The sequence below is a fragment of the Nyctibius grandis genome, chromosome 6, assembly GCF_013368605.1.
Source record: "Nyctibius grandis isolate bNycGra1 chromosome 6, bNycGra1.pri, whole genome shotgun sequence".
Lineage (NCBI taxonomy): Eukaryota > Metazoa > Chordata > Aves > Nyctibiiformes > Nyctibiidae > Nyctibius > Nyctibius grandis.
In genome coordinates, this window is record NC_090663.1 from 53323145 (window position 1) to 53348979 (window position 25835).

A 25835-nucleotide genomic window follows, 5' to 3' on the forward strand; every position below is an offset into this window, starting at 1 on the left:
ACACCGGGGGCCCTGCCGGCCCAGCCCCGGGGCTCCCCCCGCCTCCCCCTCTCCCGGCACCGGCAGCCACGGCGGGGATTCGGTTCCTGGGCGGGGCCCCGCCCAGGGCTCCGCCCCCTGCCAGGGCTCCGCCCCCAGGACCCCTCGGGCTCCGCCCCCACCCCGCCCCACGCCGGCGGGCCCGCACGCGGCGGCCCCCAGGAGGCAGGCGCGAGCCGCTGCCCTGCCGTGGGGCGGGTCCAGGTGAGGCTGCGCCCCCGCCCCGCCCCGCCCAGCCGCTATAACGTGGGCGTCACGTCCGGGCGCCGCGCGTTACGATTGGCCAGGTGCAGGCGGAAGTGTGGGCGGGGATTGCCGCCGTTGCCGCAGTGACGGGGGCCGAGAGGGGGTGGCGGGGGGCGAAGATGGCGGCGCCGCCGCGTCGCTCCCAGCACCACCATCACCCGCCACCGCCGCCCGGGCCGGCTTCACCACCGGCCGCCGCCTCGCCGCCGCGAAGCCCCAGCCTCAGCCTGGCGCCGGCCGACCTCGCCCCCGCCGCGCAGCGCCATAGCCTGGCCGGCCCCGAAGGCGAGGCTCCCCCCGACGCGGAGCGGCCTCCGGCCCCGGAGTGCTCGGAGGGTGCGGGCGCCGCCGTCCCGGCCCCGCCGCCGGCCTCGGGCAGCAGCTCCAGCAGTTCCTCCTCGTCCTCCTCCTCGTCAGCATCGTCGTCCGTCGCGTCGAGCCCGGCGGCGGAGAGTCCCGAGTCGGCGGGCCCGGGCGCGGCGAGCGGGGCCTTCCGCGAGCTGCTGGAGGCCTGCCGCAATGGGGACGTGACGCGCGTGAAGCGCCTGGTGGACACGGGCAACGTGAACGCCAAGGACATGGCGGGGCGAAAGTCCACGCCGCTCCACTTCGCCGCCGGTGGGTACCGGGATCGGGGCCGGTCCGGCCTCCCGTTCCCGGCGAGGGTAGTGACAAGGAGGGTACAGCTCCCGACCTGGCTGCCCAGGAGTAGCTTCCCTAGCTTGTGAGAGTGGACCTCAGCGCCTCGGTGGGTCGGGAGAACTCAAGCCTAAGCTGAGAGGAGTGTGAGCACGCTTCCCCGGCAGCATTTTGATCCAGACTGTGGGGAGTCGACTGTTAAATCTCCTTTTTTTGCTCCCCTCATAAAATGGAAGAATGCCTTTCCTTTGGGTGAAACAAGTGGGAGAGAATCCTGGAGGTGTAAGGGAGGCGGTGTGATCTAAAAGTACAGATATTTTTCTCTGTGTTTGACACATAGGCTGCAAACTTGTGCACGAGTGCTTAGGAAGTGAGAAACTGGAATTCAGGGCAGTTGGCTTGAAGTGAAGGGTTTCACGTGTATTGTAGTAGCTCTTGAAAGTCCGGGACCCCTGTGATGTGTGTAGACTTGCTAGGAATCAAAGTTGATGCCTTGTGCTTTGTAACTTTTTTTTTCTTTTGTTTGGGTATAGATGCTGATTGATCTCTGCATCTCGTGTGGTCTGAGTGGGCTGGGGAAAGAGGTGAAGTGGAACATCTGAACTTGATAGAAGTCATACATGTGTCCGGGAGAGAATATGCCTCTTAGTGCAGAGAAGAGATATCAGTGTGATCAGAAATAATGTCATAAAAGCACTTAACAGTGGGGTCCAACAGTTTACATTAACTAGAAGTAAACATTACCTCTAGGAAGTATAGCTATTATAGGTTAGTGTAGTCCATAAAGAGAACATTTTGTACAGGGCATGGTCTTCAGTGGGTGCACAGGGCACATGAATTTCACAATAAAAGTAAAATGAGGAAGATGTTTTAAATCATTAGCCCTAACTCAGGACTTGCACAATTGCTAGGTCTGTGGTCAGTCTGAGGGCTTCCTGACGTGCCACAGTGTTACGGGACTGGACCTTATGTAGTAAGGGGCATAGATCTTGTTTGGGCTTTAAGCGGTGCACTAGTACACATGAATTAAGATAATTAACAAGACTGTATTGAGTGGCCGATATTTAAATACTGGCATATGGCTCTAAAGCACTGTGTTGAAGTCGATAATAAAAATGAACATTTTATGGCACAGTGTTGCCTGGAACTCTGGATAGTGGTGTTCAATTTGTCAGTCAGATAATACTCTCTGAAATTGTATGGGTTTGTTTTAATTTTCAAATTCAAGTGGCATTTCACCGTGCCCCTAAGGGAACTTTTGTTCTTGAGCTGTTTCTTTTTTATTCTTCTCTGATCACTGAGCTCTACCAGTAAAGCACAACCTTAAGCAAGTGGAGTTTAAAACAGTGAACTCCTGGAGTACGGAGATGGACTTAATTGTAGTGAACCCTGGAACATAATGCTGGTACAACTGCATGTGTGTGCATGAAGTTGTTAATGTTTTGGAAGGCTTGTCTTGAGTCTGCTCTGCTTGGTTTGGATTCGGACCTTGCTGCTTCCCCTTAAACCCTAAGATGTCAAGTTGTAGCCTCAGCACTAATACAAACAGTAGTGCTCAAGCTGCAGTGGTGTCTTGTACTTTGGTGAGAGAAGAAATGGACAAAACTTACTTAAGGGGATAAGGCTTTGAAAGTTGATCATGTTAATAAGATGTTACTGTAGTAGCAATGTAAGGTGCTTCCTTGTAGCACAAGGAAAACAGCAGATGAAGTTCTCGTACCTAACTCCTTTATCTGTTTTTCTGGGTTTAAGGACTTTCCTTATCTACCATACATATTGTATCTCAGATCACTGCAGTCTGTCAAAATGGATTTGACATGTAATAGCATTAGGCAGATTTCCTGTTACAGAGATCTTGGGGACTTGCATTTGGGAAAGGCACGTAAGCATGTTGTTTGAATGCAGCTGATCTTGGGCAGTGTATATCTGCCAGTGATGCAGCGTGTTGATTTGATCTCCTCCTCCTTCGTGGGCAAAAGGAGAAATAAAACTTGTTTGCTTATGAGCATAGGAGTCCGCTGTGTGTATGAAGCTGTGTTACGGATAATAGCTCATGTTTTATGAGCCATACCTAAGTGTGAATTGTATGGCCTTCACTAGGGGGGAATGGGAGTTGGAGAGTGCAATATGCAATGTTTTAAATTGCTTCTTTCAAACCTCTTGAAGCTAAACTCTGAAATGACAAGAGAGACAGTTCCACTTCTGGTCTTGTGATTTGTGATAGAGGAATTCTTCTTCTAATTTCTTCTTAATTTCCCAGTTTTGGGGGTAGCTGGGTTCCTCCCCCCCGCCGCGGGTACTTGACTTCTCGTTATCGCGGTCTGGTTTTCTCAGACGTCCTTTTTGGCAGCAATGCCAGGCAGTTAAGTTACTTTCACTGTAATAGGGAAGGAAAACCTCCCTATTCTAGTTTCTTGTAAAAAGCACTAAGTTCAGGTTTCCTTAAGCTTTGTGAGGTTTGTGATTTCAAAATCACCTCGTTTGTCTCGTTTCTCATGGCAGAAGGAAGATGAAAGGGGTGACTTCTGAGAGTGTTCAGAATCCTTAGCACATACGTAAGCTGGGGATGAGGTGAGAACTGAAAGCTCTGCAATCAATTATTTAAAAAGCTGCAGATAGATCTAAATCTGTTTCTAGAAGTTGGAGTCATCTGTCTGTTATCCACTTCCAGATAAAATGTGCATGGCCACATCAAGTTGAAGCAACAGTGTTATCCAGATTTTCTTTATCTGGGATATCTGAATTGTCAGTTGGTCTGAATGAAGGGAAATGGGTTCTTCAGCTCTGTGTTGAAATGTCAGCGAGTGTGCTGAATAATTCTGACCTGCTTTGGTTAGCTATTAATAAGGCAGAAATTAATATTGAGGCCGTATTAGGGTGATAGAGATCTCTCTTGTCAAGCAGGAAGAGGTTGAACAAAGGATCACTTTCCTTTCATCCTCCAACTGGACTGTTATTCTAGCAGAGCCTCTCTTGAAATTCTGAGTCTTTCAGGATGTGTGGTGTTCAGCTTTTCCTTTGCAAGTGATTTGAGGGATTCTTCTATAGAGGTACATACATGTGCTTGGGAAGAGGAAAACTCAGCAGTGTCTTGACTGCTGTGTGGATTGCAGGATATTTGGGTCTCTGGTACCAATGCAGGCTTTTGCACCACCCAGGAATCAGAGTAAGAAGCAGATTTGAAAGACTTGAAAGTGATTGAGTGACCTTAATACCTCCACTTAATTTCTTTTTGTATTTTAATGTAGTCATAGCTTTTGCGTTCATTTTTTTCAATGAAAACTAGCTTGCTTATAACTACAAAAAAAAATAAAACAGCAACTGTGCTAGGCACGAACAAAGGCATGTTTGGCTCAAGGTTTTATCCATACTGGTGGCCAAAAGCAGATGTCTAGGGAAGAGTTATACACTTGCCCTTGTCATATATGATACCTCTTTGAGTAGTCTTCCTGCAGTTTGTAGCTCAGCAACTATTTGAGCAAGACCTGGTTTCTACATGTCAGTAGAAGCTCATCCTATGGTAAGGAGTTCCACTGAATAATTGGAGTGTTAACTGATATTAAAAGTGACTTGCTTCCTCTTGTATTTTCCACCCTCTTCACTGGAATATCCTGTGTTCTGCTTAATGGTTTTCTTCTTCAAACTGCATTGAATGAGACAAACTATTCCACTCCCTTGCCTTTCCAGTGCACTCCTTCTTTGATCTAAAGATGTGTTAGCTCTTTTCCTTGACTTACTGTCATTGTTGTTTCACCAGATTATGGACATCCTTACTGTGTTATATGTCCCTCACTAGTTGAAAAATTTTGCTATGCCTGTGCTGTTTGTTCTTGTAAACTGGCTTGATAATCCTGCTTTTGGTGATGTTGTCGCATAGTTGACAAAATACCTTTTTAGCCAGCATAACCAAATGAGTTGGTTGTTCTGCCTATGTGTGAGAGGTAGATATTTTTTTTCCTTTTGGGGAATGTTATTGACTTTTTTTTTTTTAAATTGTGGCATCATTTCAGTCTATGTGATAACGTGCCACATTTTAGGTTTGCTTTGCATGGGGTAGAGTGGGACTTCACTCTCAGCCTACATATTTTCTGTAAATCATTGTGGTTTGCGGGGGCGGGGGTGCCTGTATTGGTCCTTTGTGTTTGAAGCGGGTTGGCAGTGATGCTTTCATGGCTCTTTTTTTGAGTGTCATCCTCCATTTATAGCACTCGCATATCAAGGTTGGCTTTCCAAGACTTTTCTACCTCTGGTATGCCTAGATGAGGAGTCGTCCTGTGGTCTTTTGTCTGAAATCGCAGCTTTTTCCCAGAGCCAGCAAGAATTTGTAGGAGCTGGTTTGGTAATGGACTTGCTTCTTACCTTCAGAAACAAGGTTTAGCCTTACAAAAGGATGTATTTGTATTTGCTGCTGACACCTTGATTCATATGTTTAGGCCTGGGCCTTTCTGATAAATCATTAGTAATAGCATGTCTTTCAGAAATGACTAGGTGGATGGACCTGATATAAATAAGCTGAGTCCCAGCTAATTTCTTCAAATAGCCACAGTCATAAACTTGTCCGGTTCCACACCCATTTAATGAGAAGTTTAACTTTTTTTTTTTTGTATCATGAAGTTAGCCCCTCAAGTTCTTAGGCAATGCATTCTTTTAGCTTTACAGTTATTCTCTTTCTAGTGTTTAACCCAAGGACATAGAGAGTACTAATAGCAATTGCTGAACCGTGGCTTAATTCCTGCTTCTGTACTGAGGAAGAGGTAGAGGTTTCCAGAGTGGCTTTTGGAAGGTGTGGAATTGGGGTCACAGGGTAAAGTGCTCCTGGTGGTATCAGCCCAAGCTCAGGCTTGGAGAAACCTCATTTAAGGTGACTTGTTAGAGCATCAGTGATGGTCCTTGTTTTCTTTCTGCTTGGGTCTATAGTGATGGCAAAAAGTTGTTTGGGGAAAGTAGTTTTCTGTAAGCACGGTTTTGATATCACTCGTAATAACTGTTGGAAGTTAAATCTTTTTATGAAGGCTAACATATATAACTATTGTTTGGAAAACTTCTGGAGTACACAACTTTAATCCTGAAGGCAAAGGGATCTCACTTGGGCTGGAAAATAGTCAGGGGTCAGAGTTTAAGAAGAGAGCTGATCAAGTTGATTTGTCAACTAGCAAGCTGTTAGTCATAAAAATGCAAGCTGCTTCAACGTGTGTAAGCAACTGAGGAGGCAGAACTAATATAACTGGCTACTGAGTGTTCCTTGAGGGAGAGCCAGGAAATGGCAAGAAGTAGTTGACAACTTATTATGCACTTCTACTCTACGCAGAGACACCTGAATTAACCACTCCACCTATGGTGCAATGTACAACAGCTTAGCTTAAACTGCCCTGGAAAGCCTTGCTTGAGATAGCATTCTTAAACTACTCTGACTCATTTTGTTGTAGTTGTCTCATATGTCCTTGCCACAGAAGAGAAGTCTGACCTTACTCAGACAGTTGTTTGTAAAGCTAAGTCACTGATTAATTCTGCCTTGTGCAACTTAAAGCGGGGGTGATAACAATTTTCAGCTGGATTCATATGGATAGAATGAAGAGTGCAGATCGTGTAGTCGATTAGGAAACATCCTGGCAGCCTTACAGGCTCGGAGCCTGCAAAATGCAGACTTTTTAACGTAAAAAGATGAATTGATAGATTACTGGGTTTGACTTCGGAATTCTTTCTTTTATGGTTTTGTAGCATTTGTAGGACGTGAACTCTGTTAGTGTTACAAGTGTATTACTTCCTAGGAAGTTCAGCTTGCTTTCTTTGGGACTGGTAACTTGTTCTCTTGAATGGTCTTGCGATACTTTGTACAATGTGTTGTATCTCCTTTCCATTTAAAATCCTTTGAGTGAATTTGCAAGAGGATATAAATGTGAGATCTCAGACCTTCAATAATACTGAACCAGGTGCCCTTTTTCACAGCTTGCAGGCTCTTCAGTTTACTTAGTTAAATCACTCGGTTAACTGTGTTCTGCATAGGGAAGTGGGAGAAGTGCTGGTGGCTTTGGGAAGAGCTGACTTGGGGAAAAAATCTGGTCCCAGAGTGTGTAGTACTAAAGCAGAGAGATGTGCAGTGACTAAGCTTGAACTTCTTCCACCCTTTGCTTACAGTTTAAAACCATTCTCAAAAGGTTGTGTGTCTCTTAAGATGTGTGCATCTCCACTTCAAGGGCTTATGTTCTCACATGAGCTATGTTTAGTGGTCTAACAAGTAGAATTACATTTAGAAAGAGCATCTTTCCTGCTTTGCCTAAGACCACAATAAAACCTGCAGGTATGCTTAACCTATGATTATACACTTTTGTAAAATTTAACTCCTTTTGGAGTCAACGTGTTCCTAAGAGCAAGCAAGTGAAAGAAGGAGGAAAAACACCTAGTGAAAGTTAGAAGTCTTCCATGTGGCAAGTTAAACTCTGCACATAACAGCAGCTTTACAGAGGTTGGAATTGGCGTTTGGAGGAGTTCATGCTATGTTGTGATCAAGTTACATTTATTGGGCAGTGGATGTAACAGTACAACTTAAACGGATCAAACTGGCTACTTGGTGGATTGTACTCACTGTGGAAAGCATTCTTCTGATTCTAGTGGGAAATCCATATTTTTTTTGTTATTTTTTTTACCAAACTTTCTGAAAATTAGTCTTGAAATTGGGCAGTGAATTATGTAGCTTCTGGGAGTGTTAGTAATCAAGTGTCTGTAAACTGTTACCATGGGAAAGCTTATGACTAACTGAATGCAGGTTTAACGTGGAAGCCCTAACCAGAGCATGTAACAGAGGGTATCAACTGATGCTCCTGTTGCTTTCCTGGCATCGCTTCCCTCATCAGTCATTCAGCCTGCTCACCCTGTTGCCTCTTGTTACTTAGATTCAATGCCACAAGAAGAGATGGGACAGGATCAGCTTGTGGGCTGGGAGCAGAGTGTGAAGAGGGAGTAGGACAGATCTTGGCAATAGTAGTAAGCATTTGGTGGTGTCTCTGTGTGCTGTCTTCTCTGGTGGCATTTAAAAGTTTTATTTAGCTTAATTTTCAAGCCTCCAGTTTAATACCTAAAGCCTTTTTTTCCTCACTTTCAGCCTAAAGTGACAGGTATAAATTGGAAAAAGGCAAGAATACAGCATTGGCAAAGAACTAGTTGAGTGGTGTTTTCTGTGAATTGTCTGCCTCTCTCTTGATTTATGTAAAGCTGTCATAGCTATGTCCATCTTCTGGCTTTCACCAAGCCTTAGTCTTCAGTTGTTTCTGTGAGATGACTGGAGAAATGAAAAGCCTGTCAGTTATTCTGAATTTTTGCCTTTTCTTTGGTTTGACTAATGAGTGTTTCACCCTTCAATTGTCAGATGTTCTCTTGCTACTGTCTTTTTATGATGGTATTACTGCTTCCTTTCTCTCCTGGACAGTATGTGTTCTGAGGTACTGCAACTTGCCTGAAATTTCTAAATTGTGTAAAGAAGCTAAAATGAGGGCAAAGCTTATGTGGTTTACCTGTGTGAAATAGCCCAAGCTGATAAGGGACCCTGCCCATGAGTGTGCTTTGGAAGCTGGCAGGTGAAGCTCGTCAAAACAAGCTTGTGTGTTAGGCCTTTAAATGCGACTCCATAGTTACCCTGGTTTTGGATGTTTTCTTTAGGAACCTTCTGTTTGATTGCCTTTTGGGATCTTTGATTACAGGTCCTTTCTTGGGAACTCCTCCTTAGACTTTGTAAACTAAAGTTGCACTGGAAATATACAAGAGTAGGATTTTAAAAGTCATCTTAAATGACATGACATCACATCGGTTTCTTCAGTTTAAACTGAATTATATGTGCTTCATCTGTCACAAACGGCTTGGCATGTGTCTGTTGTTTTTTACAAAAGGTGACCTCGACACTGCAGGAGTTTCAGTAATTATAACTGCTTTGTCAGATTGGGTCGTGTGATCATTTTGAAGACTTTCTGGCACTTTGTCAATTCAAGTTTTTACAGGTTTGCCTGTGGTGGTGGGTGCCCATAATTGGTTACTTTTTCTCTGAAGGATGCGTGGTCTGGTGGGGTAAAATCACAGTAACCTTTACTGTGCTTTTTGAGGACTGAACAGAAGAGCTAATCCACCAAAACCTGTAAAGTGTTTATTGCTGGCATTTCCAAAGTTACCTTTATCAATGACCCCATGTCCAGCAACACCTTGAAGAAGTATGTGTGTAGTACTGAAAATCACAACACTGAACAATTTGAAAAGGAATCTGGGTTTTCAGGCACTGGTTTTCCTTGGGAGACAAGAAGTATATATAAAGCAGATGCTCATGCAGTTTCAGCACTGTTTTTCATAGTTTAGTCTGTAAAAACTAAAGGCTAATAAAATATGTTGGTTTACTGTTTAGTAGAAAGCATCCTTTTCTAATTCTTGTCTTGATTAATTTTCCTTTGCCAGTCAAAGGAACAATATAAATGTGGGAACCTTGAGGGCTTGCTTCTTGGTATTTATGTCCTAGGCCTGCTAGCTCTGCTGTGGGACCAGATGCCCCTTGTTTGCTGTTGTACCCCCTTAAGCTGTCATTTTCTATTTGAAGACTTACAGGTGATGTTCCTTTACTGTTTTGTAACAGAAACAAACAAACAAATCAGTTTTCGTGCTAGAAGCTGCAGTGATTTACAGTAGCAATGACCTTGCTGACAGTTCAGTTAAGAAAAACGTGTCTTCTGGTAGCGGTTTTGTCGTGATAAATAAGTATCACTTTTAATAATACCAGTTTTGATTTGCACACTTCCATTTCTGTAGTGTAATTTCTAATGTGAAGTGATCAGTATATAATGGACCAGAAAGCTTGGACTTATCTGCCATGATAGACTAAAATTGCATTGCTGAGTGGGGTGCCAGCCTGGTTGTGGGCCCCTCCCTGCAGCTGGTGTGGCTCAGCAGCTTGTGGAGCAGCTGCTGAACTGCTGTTTAGCCCCATGTATTAAGGAAAACACACTTTGGTATCTGCTCAGTGCTAACTTGTAATTTGCAGTGGTCCAGCATCTCACAGAATCACAGAATGTTAGGGACTGGAAGGGACCTCGAAAGATCATCTAGTCCAATCCCCCTGCCAGAGCAGGATTACCTAGATCATGTCACACAGGAACGCGTCCAGGCGGGTTTTGAATGTCTCCAGAGAAGGAGACTCCACAACCTCTCTGGGCAGCCTGTTCCAGTGTTCAGTTACCCTCACTGTAAAGAAGTTTTTCCTCATATTTATGTGGAACCTCCTGTGTTCCGGCTTGCACCTGTTGCCCCTTGTCCTGTCAAGGGATGTCACTGAGAAGAGCCTGGCTCCATCCTCATGACACTTGCCCTTTACATATTTATAAACATTAATGAGGTCACCCCTCAGTCTCCTCTTCTCCAAGCTAAAGAGACCCAGCTCCCTCAGCCTCTCCTCATAAGGGAGATGCTCCACTCCCTTAATCATCTTCGTGGCTCTGCACTGGACTCTCTCTAGCAGTTCCCTGTCCTTCTTGAACTGAGGGACCCAGAACTGGACACAATATTCCAGATGCGGCCTCACCAGGGGCCAGGGGGAGGAGAACCTCTCTTGACCTACTAACCACACCCCTTCTAATACACCCCAGGATGCCATTGGCCTTCTTGGCCACAAGGGCACATTGCTGGCTCATGGTCATCCTGCTGTCCACTAGGACCCACAGGTCCCTTTCCCCTATGCTGCTCTCCAACAGGTCTGCCCCCAACTTGTACTCATACATGGGGTTGTTCTTGCCCAGATGCAGGACTCTACACTTGCCCTTGTTATATTTCGTTAAGTTTCTCCCCGCCCAACTCTCCAGCCTGTCCAGGTCTCTCTGAATGGCTGCGCAGCCTTCCCATGTGTCAGCCACTCCTCCCAGTTTTGTGTCATCAGCGAACTTGCTGACAGTGCACTCTATTCCCCCATCCAAGTCATTAATGAATATATTGAATAGAACTGGTCCCAGTATCGACCCTTGAGGGACTCCACCAGATACAGGCCTCCAACTGGACTCTGTCCCATTGACCACCACTCTCTGGCTTCTTTCCTTCAGCCAGTTCACAATCCACCTCACTACCCAATCATCCAGACCACGCTTCCTCAGTTTAGCTGCGAGGATGCTGTGGGAGACCGTGTCAAACGCTTTACTGAAATCAAGATACACCACATCCACAGCTTTACCATCATCTATCCACCGGGTTATGTCCTCATAAAAGGCTATCAAGTTGGTTAAGCATGACTTCCCCTTGGTGAAGCCATGTTGACTGCCCCTAATGATCACCCTATCCTTGATGTGCCTAGAGAGAGCACCAAGGACAAGTTGTTCCATCACCTTTCCGGGAATGGAGGTGAGACTGACCGGTCTATAGTTACCGGGTCCTCCTTCTTGCCCTTTTTGAAGACTGGAGTGACATTCGCTTTCCTCCAGTCCTCAGGCACCTCTCCCGTTGCCCACGACTTAGCAAAGATGATGGAGAGTGGCCTAGCAATGACTTCCGCCAGCTCCCTCAGCACCTGCGCGTGCATCCCGTCAGGGCCCATGGATTTATGGATGTCCAGATTGCTTAATTGGTCCCTGACCCAGCCCTCATCAACCAAGACAGATTCCTCCTCTATCCTGACTTCCTCTGGGGCCTCAGGGGTCCGGGGCTCCTCAGGACAGCCTCCAACAGTATAGACAGAGGCAAAGAAGGCATTCAGTAACTCCGCCGCCTTTTTATCCTCTGTCTCCAGGACCCCCACCTCATTCATCAGTGGGCCTACATTGCCTCTAGTGTTGGCTTTACCTGCAATGTATTTGAAGAAGCCCTTTCTGTTGTCCTTGACCTCTCTTGCAAGGTTTAATTCCAAGGAGGCCTTAGCTTTCCTAGTTGCCTCCCTACATCCTCTGACAACAGAATCTGTGCTGCGAGAGCTGAGGGCTCTGTATAGGGTGGATGGGGGAATCCTTACAGCTATCCAAAAGTAACCAGGCTGTACTTGTTAACTGGAGCCCTACAGGATTAACAGAGGTGTGAACTGCTACAGTCTGTACTAGATGTGAGCCTCTGTGTGTGTATCCATAATGGCTTCCCCAAACTGTTCTTCCACCTGCTTGCATCTCATAGAAGAATGCTGCTTTAGGCAAAAATAAAGATGTTGTTAAACTGTCATCAAAACTCTCAAACCATGATGTGCCTTGGTAAAGGGGCTTTTTGTTTTGGCCCTGCCTGCCTTAACCATAGTATTAGTCAGCTTCTAGAAAGCTTATGTTCTGCAAGAAAGGGTGTTGAAGGACTCTGTGCTTCACTGAGGAGGCAGCATAAATTCCTGCAGAATGGCTAGCCTGCAGCTTGACTGAAAGCTGGATGTTGAGTTACAACATTAGCCTTAACTAGATGAGCTAGTGTGGATGCAAAGCTGCTAGATCTGGCTTAGAGATCTCACCGTATGGACTGTGGGGGGAAAAGCGTGTTAATTCTGCACCCTATGTCTGCATGGCTGTAACTAGTGCACTACTCTTGCAAAAAGGGGGCTTAACTCATTGAAATGGAGGTCCTCTCCGGGGACTGCAACTCTGGGGTAAAATATTCCGATTTGAGAAGTCTTCATGCTTGAGTTGCCTGCCACAGAGGGTGCTGACTTTTGAGAATCATTTCTGTCACTGTTTGAGCAGCGTTTCTCTGTGGCTGAGTTACGTGATCACCTGGGAGAGAACTGATAGCTTCTCTGTTGCTTCCCTTGAGCTTTGTATTTGCCTTATAGAAGGGAAATAATGTCTTTAGTTCTGTTTTTGATCTGTGATGTTAATATAATCTGTGAGCTGCCAGTTAGCACCACTGTGATGGAATTTCACTTGCTGCAGCATTTAATTCAGCTTTTTCATAAGCGTAGTTCATATATGTGGGATTCTTCATACTTAAACTGGTTGGTATCCATGATTACCAGAAGACACAATAACTCTTAAAGTGGCAGTCTTTTAAGATCTCCAGTGATATTGCTTTTAGCCCTGAGGTTTATAAGAAATGCAATCCAACCTTTGAGATGCAACCTAGTAAAAAAATGAACACTTGTGTTTTAGTTCAAACTGTCCCTTTTGAGCCTGATAACTGATTTTTGTTCCTGTCCTCTAAGGCAGTGGTCTTCAAAGTGGAGTGTACCAGATAATTCATTAGGGTGCAGGAAGAAAATATATTTTGTACCATTAATAAATACAATAGAAATTTTAAAACAATGTTTATTTCATCTTTATCTCAGCCTTTTAAAATTTTTATTTTTGTGTATGTGTATAATCTACGTAATAGTACAGTAGCGCACGTATATGATATTTATAAATATATAGATATATTGGGGGTGCATGCTCAAAAAATTTTTTAGCAATGGGGTGCACAGTCAAAAAAGTTTGGAGGCTGCTGCTCTAATGCATTCGAGGCAATAGGACGCACATTTGGGCACTAGAACCTTTCTCGGTTCATTGTGGGCAATAAGCTAAAGGTGTCAGGGCCTGGCATGCTGACACAGGATTTTGTAGTGTGTTAGTTTAATGATGCTGGCTTTATGATGATGTTTTCCCTGGCCATTACAGAGGCTGCATTCCTAGGCTGAGACCTTCCTGAGGCACTATTTCCCAGCTTGAGGTCTCATTTGTACTTTTCTGTAACTTCTTAGTCTCTGTCAGTTTGTCAGTTGGAGGTAATCAGACTCTTTGTAAAAGAGTGAGAATGTAGTTTGGCTTGAGATAAGGTTGTTCTGCTTGAGCACTGACAGTTTCTTTTGGTGTTCATTAATATGAGGTGTTCTCCAAGCTGAGGACCTATATCAAGAGGTAGTATGTAAGATGCTTGCATAGGTACATACAGATTATACTAAATTTTTAAAACTAATAAAAAGCTTTTATTGAAAAAGAATGGCAAGCCTATGTAGAACTTCTTCATGAGGTAAGAGTGTCAGCCAGTCAGGCTGATTATCATATAACTGTTCACCTCTGTCATAAGCATAAGTGAATCTTCCAACTGTTGTTTGAGCAGGTGAATATAGTCTCAATTTATGGTGAAATGAGCCAAAAAGTGGAAGAGGAACATAAATAATATCATTTGATGTCTGTACACTAGACTAAGAGTGAACAGTTTTAAATACTGAATCATGTTGTTTTATCAGACAAATGAACAGGAATATGTTCTCTTACAGGCTTTGGAAGGAAGGATGTTGTAGAGCACTTGCTACAGACAGGAGCCAACGTTCATGCTCGTGATGACGGAGGGCTGATACCCCTTCACAACGCCTGTTCTTTTGGTCATGCTGAAGTGGTTAGCCTGTTATTGTGTCAAGGGGCAGACCCAAATGCTAGAGACAATTGGAACTACACTCCTTTGCATGAAGCTGCTATCAAGGGGAAGATAGATGTGTGTATTGGTAAGTGTCCATCACTTCTTATATTGAAACTTTGCCAGATATGTGTTTTGTGCAGTTGTAATTGTTTATGTGCTGGACTTGAGATGAAAGATATTAGTTATTCTTAACAGCTAACTTGTTTTAAACTGGCAGGTAGGTATAGTGATAGTCATTAAAGACTAACTTTTTCATGGTGTATAATGCAGGCTTTACTGAACTTGCACCTGAAAAACTTACCTAGGGAGGTTGAGTAAAGTCTCCTCGTCTGTTAAATTACAATATTAAAAATCTGAATATGGAAGTTTGTCTTGGTCGCTCTCAAGGAAATTAGCTTCACTAGGTAGTCTTTGCTTTTTGGGCTGCTCTATATGTCATCTTAGTGGTTAGGAAGATGGTTAACCTTTCATTCTATACAGTATGGGGAAACATCTCATTAGTCCTTTGGAGCTTTCAAATACAAGTTACAGGATACTGTTATTCACAGTGGTTATATATCTTCAGTGTGTGTGCTGTAGTCTGGAGCCAAAGCAATTCTGAATAAAATTGAACACTTCAATAATTTTAAATGTATCTAGAACATATAAAGAGCTTTTCAGGCAGGGTGTCTTTAACTTTTATGGTTTTTCTCAGGGTACTTAGTATTACTTTTTTCTAAATGGGAACTTCTGTTTTTATTTTTTATACTCAGATCAGTTCCTTGAACTTATTCATCAGTGCTGGTTCTTCTCACATCTACTGATGTGAATAAAATGGTCTGCTCAACGTTGTGTTTTTTTATCAAACGTGGAAAGAAAAGCTTGATTTTTAGGAACCACGGTTAAGATTAGGAACATGAGATTTGTTCTATGTTATCCAGATAACAAGACATGATTTTCAGAATTTCAGGTAATATGTATTTGCTTAAAGACTTACTACATAAAACTCCTGCAGAGAAAGCTACAAAACTTACAGGGCAAGTTTTTGCATTAGCTTTATTGCAATAATTATGTCATTACTTAAAAAAAAAAACCACCAAAGATTGAGGGAAAGAAATTTGGAGGAAACGCCAAAATATAAGTTTTAGTCTATTTCTTCTCTTTACAAGGAATGTGATGGACTTCATTCATTTCATCTCTGTGTGTGAGGTAAAACATATGGAAAATATTCTACAGAAGTTACTGAGTATAGTTGACTATGCAGCAGTACTGTGGAAATAGATCCACTGATATAGTAGGTCCCAATAACAGTGTGTTGTGACAATGGTGAATGGAAAAGTAAGCTTAATTCTAGTCAGTAACTGGGGTTTTGTATGTGACTTAAAGGAAGTAATTACTTTGGTCTGTTCAGTGCTGGAGTCTGCCTGGGAGAAGGTTGATAGAAAGAGGCTCTTTTACCCCTGTAAAGGCTGACTGGGTTTGCTTGCTTTGGAAAAGATTTGTCTTGCTCAGTCTTTTAAAACCTTGTTATAAAGCAGGAGGGGGTGCAGCAGCACACCTTTGTGTTCATAGCTGATAGGATGAAAGATGGTTGCAACAGAAGGTTTTAGGATTTGGGGAGGCAGTATGGGTAGTGTAGCTTTGGGTGGTTTGTCAAAGACTCTGTGGTGCTCTTTGGAGGAGATTGGGCAGGTCAGATCAAGGCGGCAGTTTATGTGGTACATCAATTCTGATGTACAATACTGACAGTAATTTGAGATTATTTAGATTTAATTTCCATAATCAAAGAACTGATGAGACCTTTAAAGATGTACTCTAATTCAGCAAGAAGTTTGTGGGCTTGGTGAAAGGAAGTACAGAATCAAATTTATGGCTTGTATTACACAGAACTTCATTCTGTGTTCCAAGCACAGGTTAGATCTGTGACCCTTAGATGTTAGACGAAGGGGATGATCTATATATATAAAATGTTCTGCATGTGGTGCTGGTCAAATCCCAAAGCTCTTCTACTGTCCACTGCAGTTGTAGGGTTCCTTGGAAGCACTGAGCAGGGCTGCAGGACTAGATGCAGTTCTCCTTACAAAGCTCCTTGCAGGCAGACTGGAGTCTGGGATTTTTTTTTTTTAATTTATTTTAAACAAGTAAGCATGATGCTGTTGTGCTCAGTTTAGTTACGGATATGCATGTATGTAGTACTTCAGTCAGATATTTGGTCTGTCAATGCTAGAATTATTACTGAAGGCAGAGTCACCAGTGGCTAGATTTAATATGTGTCAGTATGATGCTTCTTTGGTATTTAGTTGATTCCATAAAACTGCTAGGACATGAGTATAGACAAAGAGTGAGTTTGTTTGCAATTTATATCTAGTGGGCAAGCATGTTTTGCTGTCTTTGGTAAGTTCCTGTTTCTTTTCAATGGCTTTATATATAATTTTTATATTAAGGTCTTCAGATTTTATCCCAAAGTCTTTTGAAGGAACACATTATATGCAGGGATAATGGAACAATAGGGCACGAATTCTGACTAGGAATGCTTGAATAGCTTTCTGGGATATATTATACAGTACTGCTATTTACACCTTAAGTGTAGACTGTTACAGCAGATACGATGGAAGAAATTGTCCTGTAATTTAAAAAAAAAAAATCCCATTCTTAGAGTGTTCCTTTTTAAACAAGCAAGGCATGCTTTTTAAAAAGCATTAATTGAAGAACAGTCTCTGAAATTTCTGGCATAACCTAGGATTTATGGCTGAACTTAGATACCTGTCTGAAAAGGAATAGACTGTGTAGGAATTAGTCATATGGCCTCGTTTTTGGCTACCTATTCTTGGCATCTTCCTCCAAATGATGTAATGGCAGAGAATTTTCCAATTTATCTTCTCTCCTTTCATTCTTCTGTGCTACCCCAGTCTGCATCTTTTCTTTATCATATCTAGCATAGAATGCTGTTCTGGCCGCTTTACAGGTCAGAAAGAGACAAAGTGATAATTGAACAGAGTGCGGAAACGCGGCACATTCATGAATAATGATTTTTCGGAGGAAAACTCAAAGCATTGAAGCAGAGTGGGAAGACCAGCAAAAGCTAGGTAGTGATCACACTACAACAGTAGAGTGCTCTTGTGTCTAGCACTAGCCTTGGAACACAGTGTGCATATTTATGCTAAAAGCACTGTGAGTGCTCAGCTGTACAGCTGAGTTTAGACTGTTAGGTACGAGCCCTGCCACTGGGAAGCTTATGTGGAAATAAGAAGTGTACATGAACTGATGAAAACTCATCAGACAATGCACAGACTCCTACTCCAGGAAACTGTAAGATAGCAAGTGACTGATATGATTTCTTGTGCTTCTGTTTTACTGATTGCATATTACAATCATAGGACAGTGTAGGAACTTAAAGGGAGAGAAAGCAAGTATGCTGAGCTTGGGAGGAATATGGACTGTGGCTCTTTTAGATGACAGTTGCTTTTGTGTCATGGGTCTGCAAGTGTAGGAGACCTTGGAAGATAGTAAGCAGTGCTCAGCTGGTTTGCTGACCATCTCTTATGATATATTTAGTCACTGCAGATTTGTTTAAGTAATTGAATGCATTTGAAAGTGGTGTTTGCTATATGTAATCAATTTTTGGACTGAATGTATTGAAGCATTAAAACCAATTGTTAGATAGTGTTCTCCAGTATTTGTGGCTTCTAGGATTGCTTTATCTGTCAGGAAGATGCATTTTCAATGTCTGTAGACTGCTTCTAGAGCTAATGAAAAGTGTTTTTGTTCCTCAGTGTCGCATTTGCTCATGGAATAACAAATGCATGGTGAACTCTGCAAAGTGTGTTTGGAGGAATGCTGCGAAGTCAGGGTAGTGACTGTTCTGCAGATCAGGCTGGGGAGAAAGGATGATCTGTTTCTTCATCTGAAAATCTGTACTGTGGTCAGACCAAAGATCCATGTAGCTCACTTTTCTCCACAATGACATGTATCAGATGCACAGAGACTACGAATGGTTTGAGTGTATCCTTCTTTCCGATGGCAATCAGCAATTTAGGAAGTTGATAAAGTAGAGGCTGCATCTGAACTGTGTTGCAGAGCCATTGGTATACAAAATTCTTGAAGGATACATCTAATCACTTCTTAAATGGTGCTATACTTTTGGCTTTGAAGGTGTTCTGTGGCAAGAGAATTTTACAATTTAATAGTCTTGCAGGAAGAAAACAACCCTTCCTTTTCTTTAAAACGTTATTCTTGATGATTTTTATTGTAAGCCATTCAGAACTTCTGTGAGAAGTAGTGAATAGTCATTTCTATTTGCACTCTGCGTATCCTTTGTGATTTTATAGGCCTCTATCTTTTCTTCCCTCAGATGTCTCTTTTGCAAGCTGAAAAACTTAGTCTTCCATTGTGTTATTCTGTTGAATATTCTGGTTTGTTGGGGTTTTGGGTTTTGTTTTCTGTTTGTTTGTTTGGGGTTTTTTTTAAGGCTGAGGGGTTGGTGTGGGGTGTACAGACATTAAAACTGGATGTAGTAGATTTATAGAGTAACTTAATGTTCTTTCTGTTTTGATTTTCTGATTGCTGAGCACTGAATGAGAGTAGCTCCAAGGTGTTTCCTGGGTGGTAATAGCTCCTTTAAAACTGTGTGTCTGTGCAACAGACAGTTTTTGGTTTGTGGGTTTTTTTTTTGTTGTTAAAAAACTAGGCTAAAAATAACCTTATAGAAGCTGTGCTTATGCAGTCTGTCCAGGCTTGCTTTGCCTTCCTCTGTGTTTGTTTTTGCAGAGGTTGTAGTTGTTCCTGCAGCCATTTTTTTCAGGTGGATCTCCAGTTAAGCGTTGTGAGAACTATAGGACTGCTAGCCTAAAAGTGATCTCAGATGTCATACACTTGCTTAGTTTTTAAGGGCATCCTTCACAAATATGCAAACCGTGAGCATCTTCTATGATGATACCACGATTTATATATCTGAACATAGAGCGTACTTAGTAATTTTAGGCAAATAAAAAATTATAACTACCGAAAAGCTCTCTTCAACACTGTACAAAACTGTAGAAGTTTTTTAATATTATTTTTAGTCCATGCAGTGCTAAGGATCCATCACAAATTACTTAATTACTTAATGTGACATTACACCAGTGTTTTTACTGGCTTCCTCTGGGCTAGTTATAAAATTTCCTGCAAAGATCCTGTGGCATGATGAATTTACTGTCCCAGAGCTATGAAGCAATCGCTAATGGTAGTGTCAAGCTGCATTTGTCTCTCTCATTGACCAGAGAACTTCTGTGGAAGTTGATTTTTTTTTTTTTTTCCATTACGCTTTTTGCACTTGAAAGATACAGCAAGCAAGCAAACTAAAACTTTTTTAATCTAGCAGGTTTTCCAACATACAGCTCCTGTCCTTAGTATAGGAATCATTGTTATTTAAATATTTCTTTGTTAACATGTCAAAACATTGCTTACCCTGCTATGCTTCCTCACCACTGGGGAAGGAGAAGAGAAGAATTCATTAGCTATTACCTTCTGCTATTACCTATCTTTAGGCTGAAATATGTGGAGGGAATATGACGTGACCCCTTCATGCAGGGCAGATAAACCTTCTGTTAGCATTAAAAATCTATGAAAGGTAGTTTATGGGTAGACCTAGTGCACAGTAAACCTTAAAGGAATTGTAGAAATGGTAATTTGCCCTATCATTGAACTGCTTGTCTGTTTGGTCACCTTGCAAAGAAGGCATGTACAGCAAATAGTAAAGTTATTACGATTTACGATGTTTTTGTCCCTTGAGATTTTAGAATTCTAAAAGCATTTTGCCTTCCAAGCAGAGGAACTGTATTGCTCTAAAAGTTAGAACCGTGTCTGCTTTTACTACCTGAAAAGTTCAAAAAAATCACAGGAAGTGCTATCAAAGAGCAAAATTGTGCAGTAGCCACTTCTTTATGGGCCTGGGGTGAGGTGAGGGGGAGAAGCTTTAACATCTTAACAGAAAAATTATTACAATGACTATAGATTTAGCTGCTGGATTGACAGAAGCCTGTTAAAAGACTAGTAGCTTCTTACTAAGTGTTAGAGGGGGATATTGGTAATTGAGGTACATTGAGAGCTGGTTATGCATGTTGTCTGTTGGAGAGAGGTGCTGAATTCCCAAAGGCTCTCTGGGAGAGCTGGAGTTCTAGAAGGAAGCTTAGATTCAAAGAGGCATCCCAGGAATCTGATGTTCAGAGGCTTGTAAAATCATTGGAAATTGCTCTCAAGTGAGTACTTCCAAATACTTTGCGCAAAATGTTTAACTATTGCTGCTGTTTGTATCAGAAGATTCTTAAATATTGTTAATATTCCTGCTTTGACTTTTGAACTACAGAGTTGGAGCGCTACTGCTACTGACTACTCATAGTGTGCAGTGGGAAGGCAATGACTTGTATTTGAACTTTTTTTAAGCTGCAGGTCAATATAAAGAACTTTAGACTCTTTTTGTGTACCAGAAACATGAGTTTTGTTCCATTAGGAGAACAAGAATTAGGCCCTACAGTGGGGAGCTATGCTGTCTGTTGGTTGCAGTTAACAGTAACGTACAGAGCAAAGGTACCTTGTGATTTGATATGCTTAAGGCCAAGCAGTCCTGGTTAACAGCATCTGCATATTATCTGTCCAGATACGCAAAATAAAAATCCTGGCTATTCTTAATAATATTTATTACTCAGATACTCGCTGATCAAAGCCAGAACTCTTGTTGTGGAAGCAGGCTCATCAGACTATTCAGGTTATGAATTCTTTTGGTCTGTTTCTGCTCTGTGAGTGACAGCATGTGTGTGGAACCCTGCTTCTTTGAGTAGCAATTGGTTTTAAATCCTGTGCATATACAGTGGCTCAAAGACCTAATACGCTTAAGTCTACTCCTACTGTTTCTTCATGGGGTCTTTCTCAAATGAAGCTTGCGTGGTAGAAACCATAGGATAAAAATTCCATATTTTAGGTTGAGTGGAAGAATGCTTTTGCTTTCTCACTGGAGTTCTTGTTCATGGTTTCAAATAGTTTCATGTCCTCTAACCACTTGTTTAAGCTACATCAGCTTCGAAATGTTAATATTCATCACAGAAATGAGAGCTTTTTGGGCTGAATCTTACTACATTTCCCACTGTATAAGTCTGTAGTTCAGACTTCCCTTATTGAAAGGGACCTGAGAATAAGGCTGCCTTCTTTGTGAGCTGGGGGAGTGGAGGAACCCATGATTGAAATCATACATTGGTAATATGGAGGCATTGTAATATTGTTGTCATAGTAACAATGGACTGGAGTGTGAGACAACAGGGCTCTTGTCAAAAGTAACTACAGAAAATAGTTTGGGATGCTCTACCATGGTATACACAACTGCAGTGCTCCCTGGTGGACTTCGGCAGAAGGACAGGAGGGAAGTTGATTATCAGTTCCTGTATGTGAAGGATACCTCTTCGATACCTCTTCAGTATGTGGCATCTATGTGTAGGCAGGTCTGTTAATGTAGTGCAGTCCACAGGAGTTACTGTTATGGGAAAAGCTGCCAAAATGAAGTGGGTTGTTTGCTGTAAAGGCTCCAGGGAATCCTTTCTGCTGGGATTTTGCATCTGTGCAAGCGTAGCTGTAATAGATGCTTCATGAAGGAAATCTCCGTGAGCAGTGTCAGTCACCATGTGTGCCTGACAAAGGTCTCGGAGTGCCAAGAGCCTTGAAACAAGTGGATCATTGACATGAGGTGGAAGTGCCCTACCACAACACTTTTGTGAGAGAACCAAGTGTTGAGCTGAATTAATCCTGAGGTTAAATGCTCCTCAGAAACAAAATCGACAGTAAACTTGATAGCAGAGAGGATGATGCTTTGTACAAATTGGGTGAAAATGAGCCTTACTTCAGGTGAGGAAGACTTGTCTACAGGGTTACGCCAATAAAACGACTTTGTGTTTTCACATGTGGAACTAGTGGTGCTGAAGGCTTGTAAAACCTGTCATGTTACAGTGTTGCTTACAGTCCTTAAGGCTGTCATATTTATGTTATGGTATTTGTATTACTAAAAGTTGATTGAAATTCAACTTCATGAAAATAGGTTGAGGAGGATTGCTTTCTCTTGGGTTTCATACGCTGTGTACATTTTGGAAGCTGTCTTTCTGTTAGGTTTGAACTGTATTGACAGTTAATATGTTATAACCTGTCCGTGGGTTTTAGACTTTTTCCCAGTTCTATTTCTTCTTTCCTAAAATTCAGGTATCAAGAAAACTAGTCTTTTTGCGTTGTTTGGCTGCTTGGCACAGGAGAATCTGTGGAGGACAAGAAAAGTGTCATTTTATGATGTTTTTTTACAAGTGTCGATTAGATCAGAATCTGGTTACTTGCAGAAAAGGAAGTGGTACGATAATATGCAACATGTTATTGGAAAACTTGCTGTGGAGTGTTTATGGGAAGGTCTTCAAAAGTACTGATGTTAACTATTAGCAAATTGAGAGGGAGGGGAAGAGGGAGTTCCCAGAACAGAGTAATGGAACAGGTACTGCTCTTGCAGACGCTGAAACTGCTTTCAGATGTCTGATACCAGTTTACGGTGGCTTTCTAAATATTGTTCAGAAATACTTTATCTTATGAGACTATGCTTCTGATTACTGTAGCAATATCTGCTTTTAGCTTCTCAGAGGAACCATGTGGTCTTAATGCAGTCCATATGTGGTTAAAAAAACAATCTCTAGATAAATGTGGGGCTCTTAAAGCATCAATGAGCGGGGCCAATTCTAGCAGAGTTATCGGATGTTTTCTCAGACTAATGGAAAACATCGATTAACGTATTACTGTAGGATATAAAGGTCTTACTTGTAAAAATGTGCAGGCAATTAAATATTTGTCATATAGTGAACACAGGAAGGTGTCTTTTTTTAGTGATTCGGTCTTTCTGCAATGTAAAGCAAGTGTACAAAAGGAACTACAGGTGATTGAAGCCTACTGAAAATACTGAGTGCTTGTGTCTTGTTCTGTGTGGTCTTCATTTCAGTCTTTCATGCAGCTAGGACTCGTGATGAACATAGACTCCCATACTCCAGCAATTCGTTGTTTTTCCATGTTTATACAAACACACCATGCTGCTTAGACAAAGCTATTCCTTTCTAGGAAAGGCTGAAGTGTCTGATATGAATCCTGCTGTTCATGCTGCTTTGTGTAGTCTGCATGTTTTGTTGATGACTTGTCCAAGCAAGCAGTACTGAGTAATGCCTTGGTTAGGCACTGTGCTCTTGACATAGCTGTGATATTGGATACTAAATGTGTATGACAAGGCAGCCAAGAGGAACTGTCTGCAACAATTTGTTTTTATTTTCTTGTTTGGGGTGATACAAGGGCGGTGCAGGACACAGGTGTGCCCCAGGAGAGGAACCTACTCAGAATGATGTAATGGCATGCTTCCCTAGTGTGAGACCCACAACACTGATGTTATCTTACCTGACAGATTGTGGGATTTTTGCAGTGTAGGATATTTGCTTGTCAAGGACCTAATGCTAAATAGGATAAGACTTGTACTGCTCTGTATCAACAGGGCATGGCGGTAAGCAGTTTTGGGACTGGAGGACAAATGGATATAGCTCTGTCTTTTAAGAATAGAAAGCAATATGACTGTTTTACATAACAGTGTGGTCTAAGATAGTGGCTGAGGAAAGTTTTTCCAGGACAGATACATGTAGTACTGCTAGCTAGTCAGTTGTTAGTAGAGCTCTGTATCTGCTTGAACTTAATGTATTCTTAGCTTCATGATGTTTACTTCAGAAACAGAATTTTTGAGAATACCCATGTCTTCTGGCCAACCTGTAGCTTTAGCCATAATTTCATGGACTTACCAGCTTGGTATCCCTAAGATTTCATGTGCTTCTTTTATTTCTTAAATATTTGGTACTGTGCTGTGGACTAATGATGAGTTTACAAAATTGGCACAAGGTTCAAGCTTTATGCAAAATATGCAAAAGTTATTTGGCATGTTGGGGCTTCTTTAATCTTAAGAGTTTCAGCTCTTAATCGCATCAAAATGTTACTGTGTGTGTTCCACAGGGTGTGTGACTTAAGATACCATCCCCAAGTTGTGTACTGTTGAAAGCTGGTAGGCACTGAAGTTCACCTGTGGAAAAGCCTGGAAAAGGCTGTGCTCTTGGATTGTGACAGTTGTTTTGTTTGGTGGTTTGGGGTTTTTTTTATTCTTTTTTTCTTGTTCCCTTCTTGTGCTTACCTTACTGAGTGGTGGGTTGAGAACTGCTGCTAGGGTTTGAATCTCTTGAATGCATATTTCTTCTGGTGCTAAGAGAAACTCGTTTTGATTGTGCATGCACCCTTTCTGTTTCAGAAAAAACTCTTAAGACTCCTCAGTTTATGTTGTTTCCTGAGTGTTAGATTTTAGTGCACTGGCAAATAACGCATTCTGATAGCCAAATAGCTAATTCCACATGCAGTCTATAACCTGACTTCCACCAGGATTTTTTTTTCCCCAAACTTCCCCTGGAAGAAATGGTTAGCATATGCAGAAGGAGATTGAAATTAGTCTTTGGTTTCTCTTAACTCTCCTCAGTTCTTTTTCCTCTTAGGATGCTGCTTGTTGACCTGATTTGCCTCAGTGGCTGCTTTTGCTTTTCAAGGACACGGAAAGCAGGGCTCTTAATCTGTCAAGTGGGATGTCACGATTATAGCTGACATTTATTTGAATAAAACTTGAAGTAGAAAGGTGAATTCGTTCAGAGAAAAGTGAAATTGGGACCAAGCAATGAACACTTATCCTTAAAGCAGCTTTCAGCTTGGGATATAGATGAAAACATAAATTGCTCAGACAGGAGGGCAGCAGTTAAGATTTCTAGCAGTTCAAGAAATAGTATACTAAAACAAATACTTAGAAACTAAGTAGCTGGAGAATTGTTGCTTGCAAGGAAAAGGGGCATGATTTAGTTGTTCTATTCCCTTTTGAACACTAACAACGTACGTGTTCCAGATGACTACTTGAACACACTTAGGTGTAGTTCTTCAGCCTCTGTGTGAAATGGGCACAAACTGAAAATGAGTGGTTTCCTCTGCACATCAGGAAATGCTTTTTTACTGTGAGGGTGACCAGTCACCAGCACACATTGCCCAGAGAGGTTGTGGAGTCTCCTTCCTTGGAGATATTGAAAAGCCATGTGGACACAGTTCTGGGCAACTGGCTGTAGGTGGCCCTGCTTCAGCAGGGGTGTTGTTCCAGATGATCTACAGAGGTCCATTCGACCTCAACCATTCTGTGATTCAGTGTGATTCTGTGAAAAAGGAGTGCATGTGCTTGGCTGCAAATAAATGGTATTAAAGAAATGCGTAGTATGCTGTCTTTTATTGCTTGTTAGCTCAAAGAGAGAGATTTTTTTTTTTTGGTTACTTAAGTGAAGCTTCTAGAGTTCTTACATTTTGCAGGTTCATTGTGGAAGCCCCAAAGCTTCCTTTACACTACACAGCTTTTGGTGCAGATTGTATGCTTGGTGGGGGAGCGTTCTAGAATGACAGAGCCATCTCATGCATGATGCAAAAAAACCACAACAAACAAAAAACTGCAGTGACACTAAGGTTTTGAGGTTGCTGTCTAGAAGAAGACTGCATTCCGCATAACCTGCACATACTTTTGT

At 42.2% G+C, this 25835-nt stretch overlaps 1 protein-coding gene across 1 annotated transcript in view; it reads left to right on the forward strand.

The window, feature by feature from the left end:
* Nucleotides 1-377: 377 nt before the first annotated feature.
* Nucleotides 378-25835, forward strand: part of TNKS (tankyrase) — a 148241-nt gene continuing 122783 nt past the window's right edge. Inside the window, exons 1-2 of the mRNA XM_068402666.1 lie at nucleotides 378-903; nucleotides 14099-14323. Coding sequence (XP_068258767.1) covers nucleotides 405-903; nucleotides 14099-14323 — 724 coding nt within the window. The 5' untranslated portion in view covers nucleotides 378-404. The remainder of the gene's footprint in view (nucleotides 904-14098; nucleotides 14324-25835) is intronic.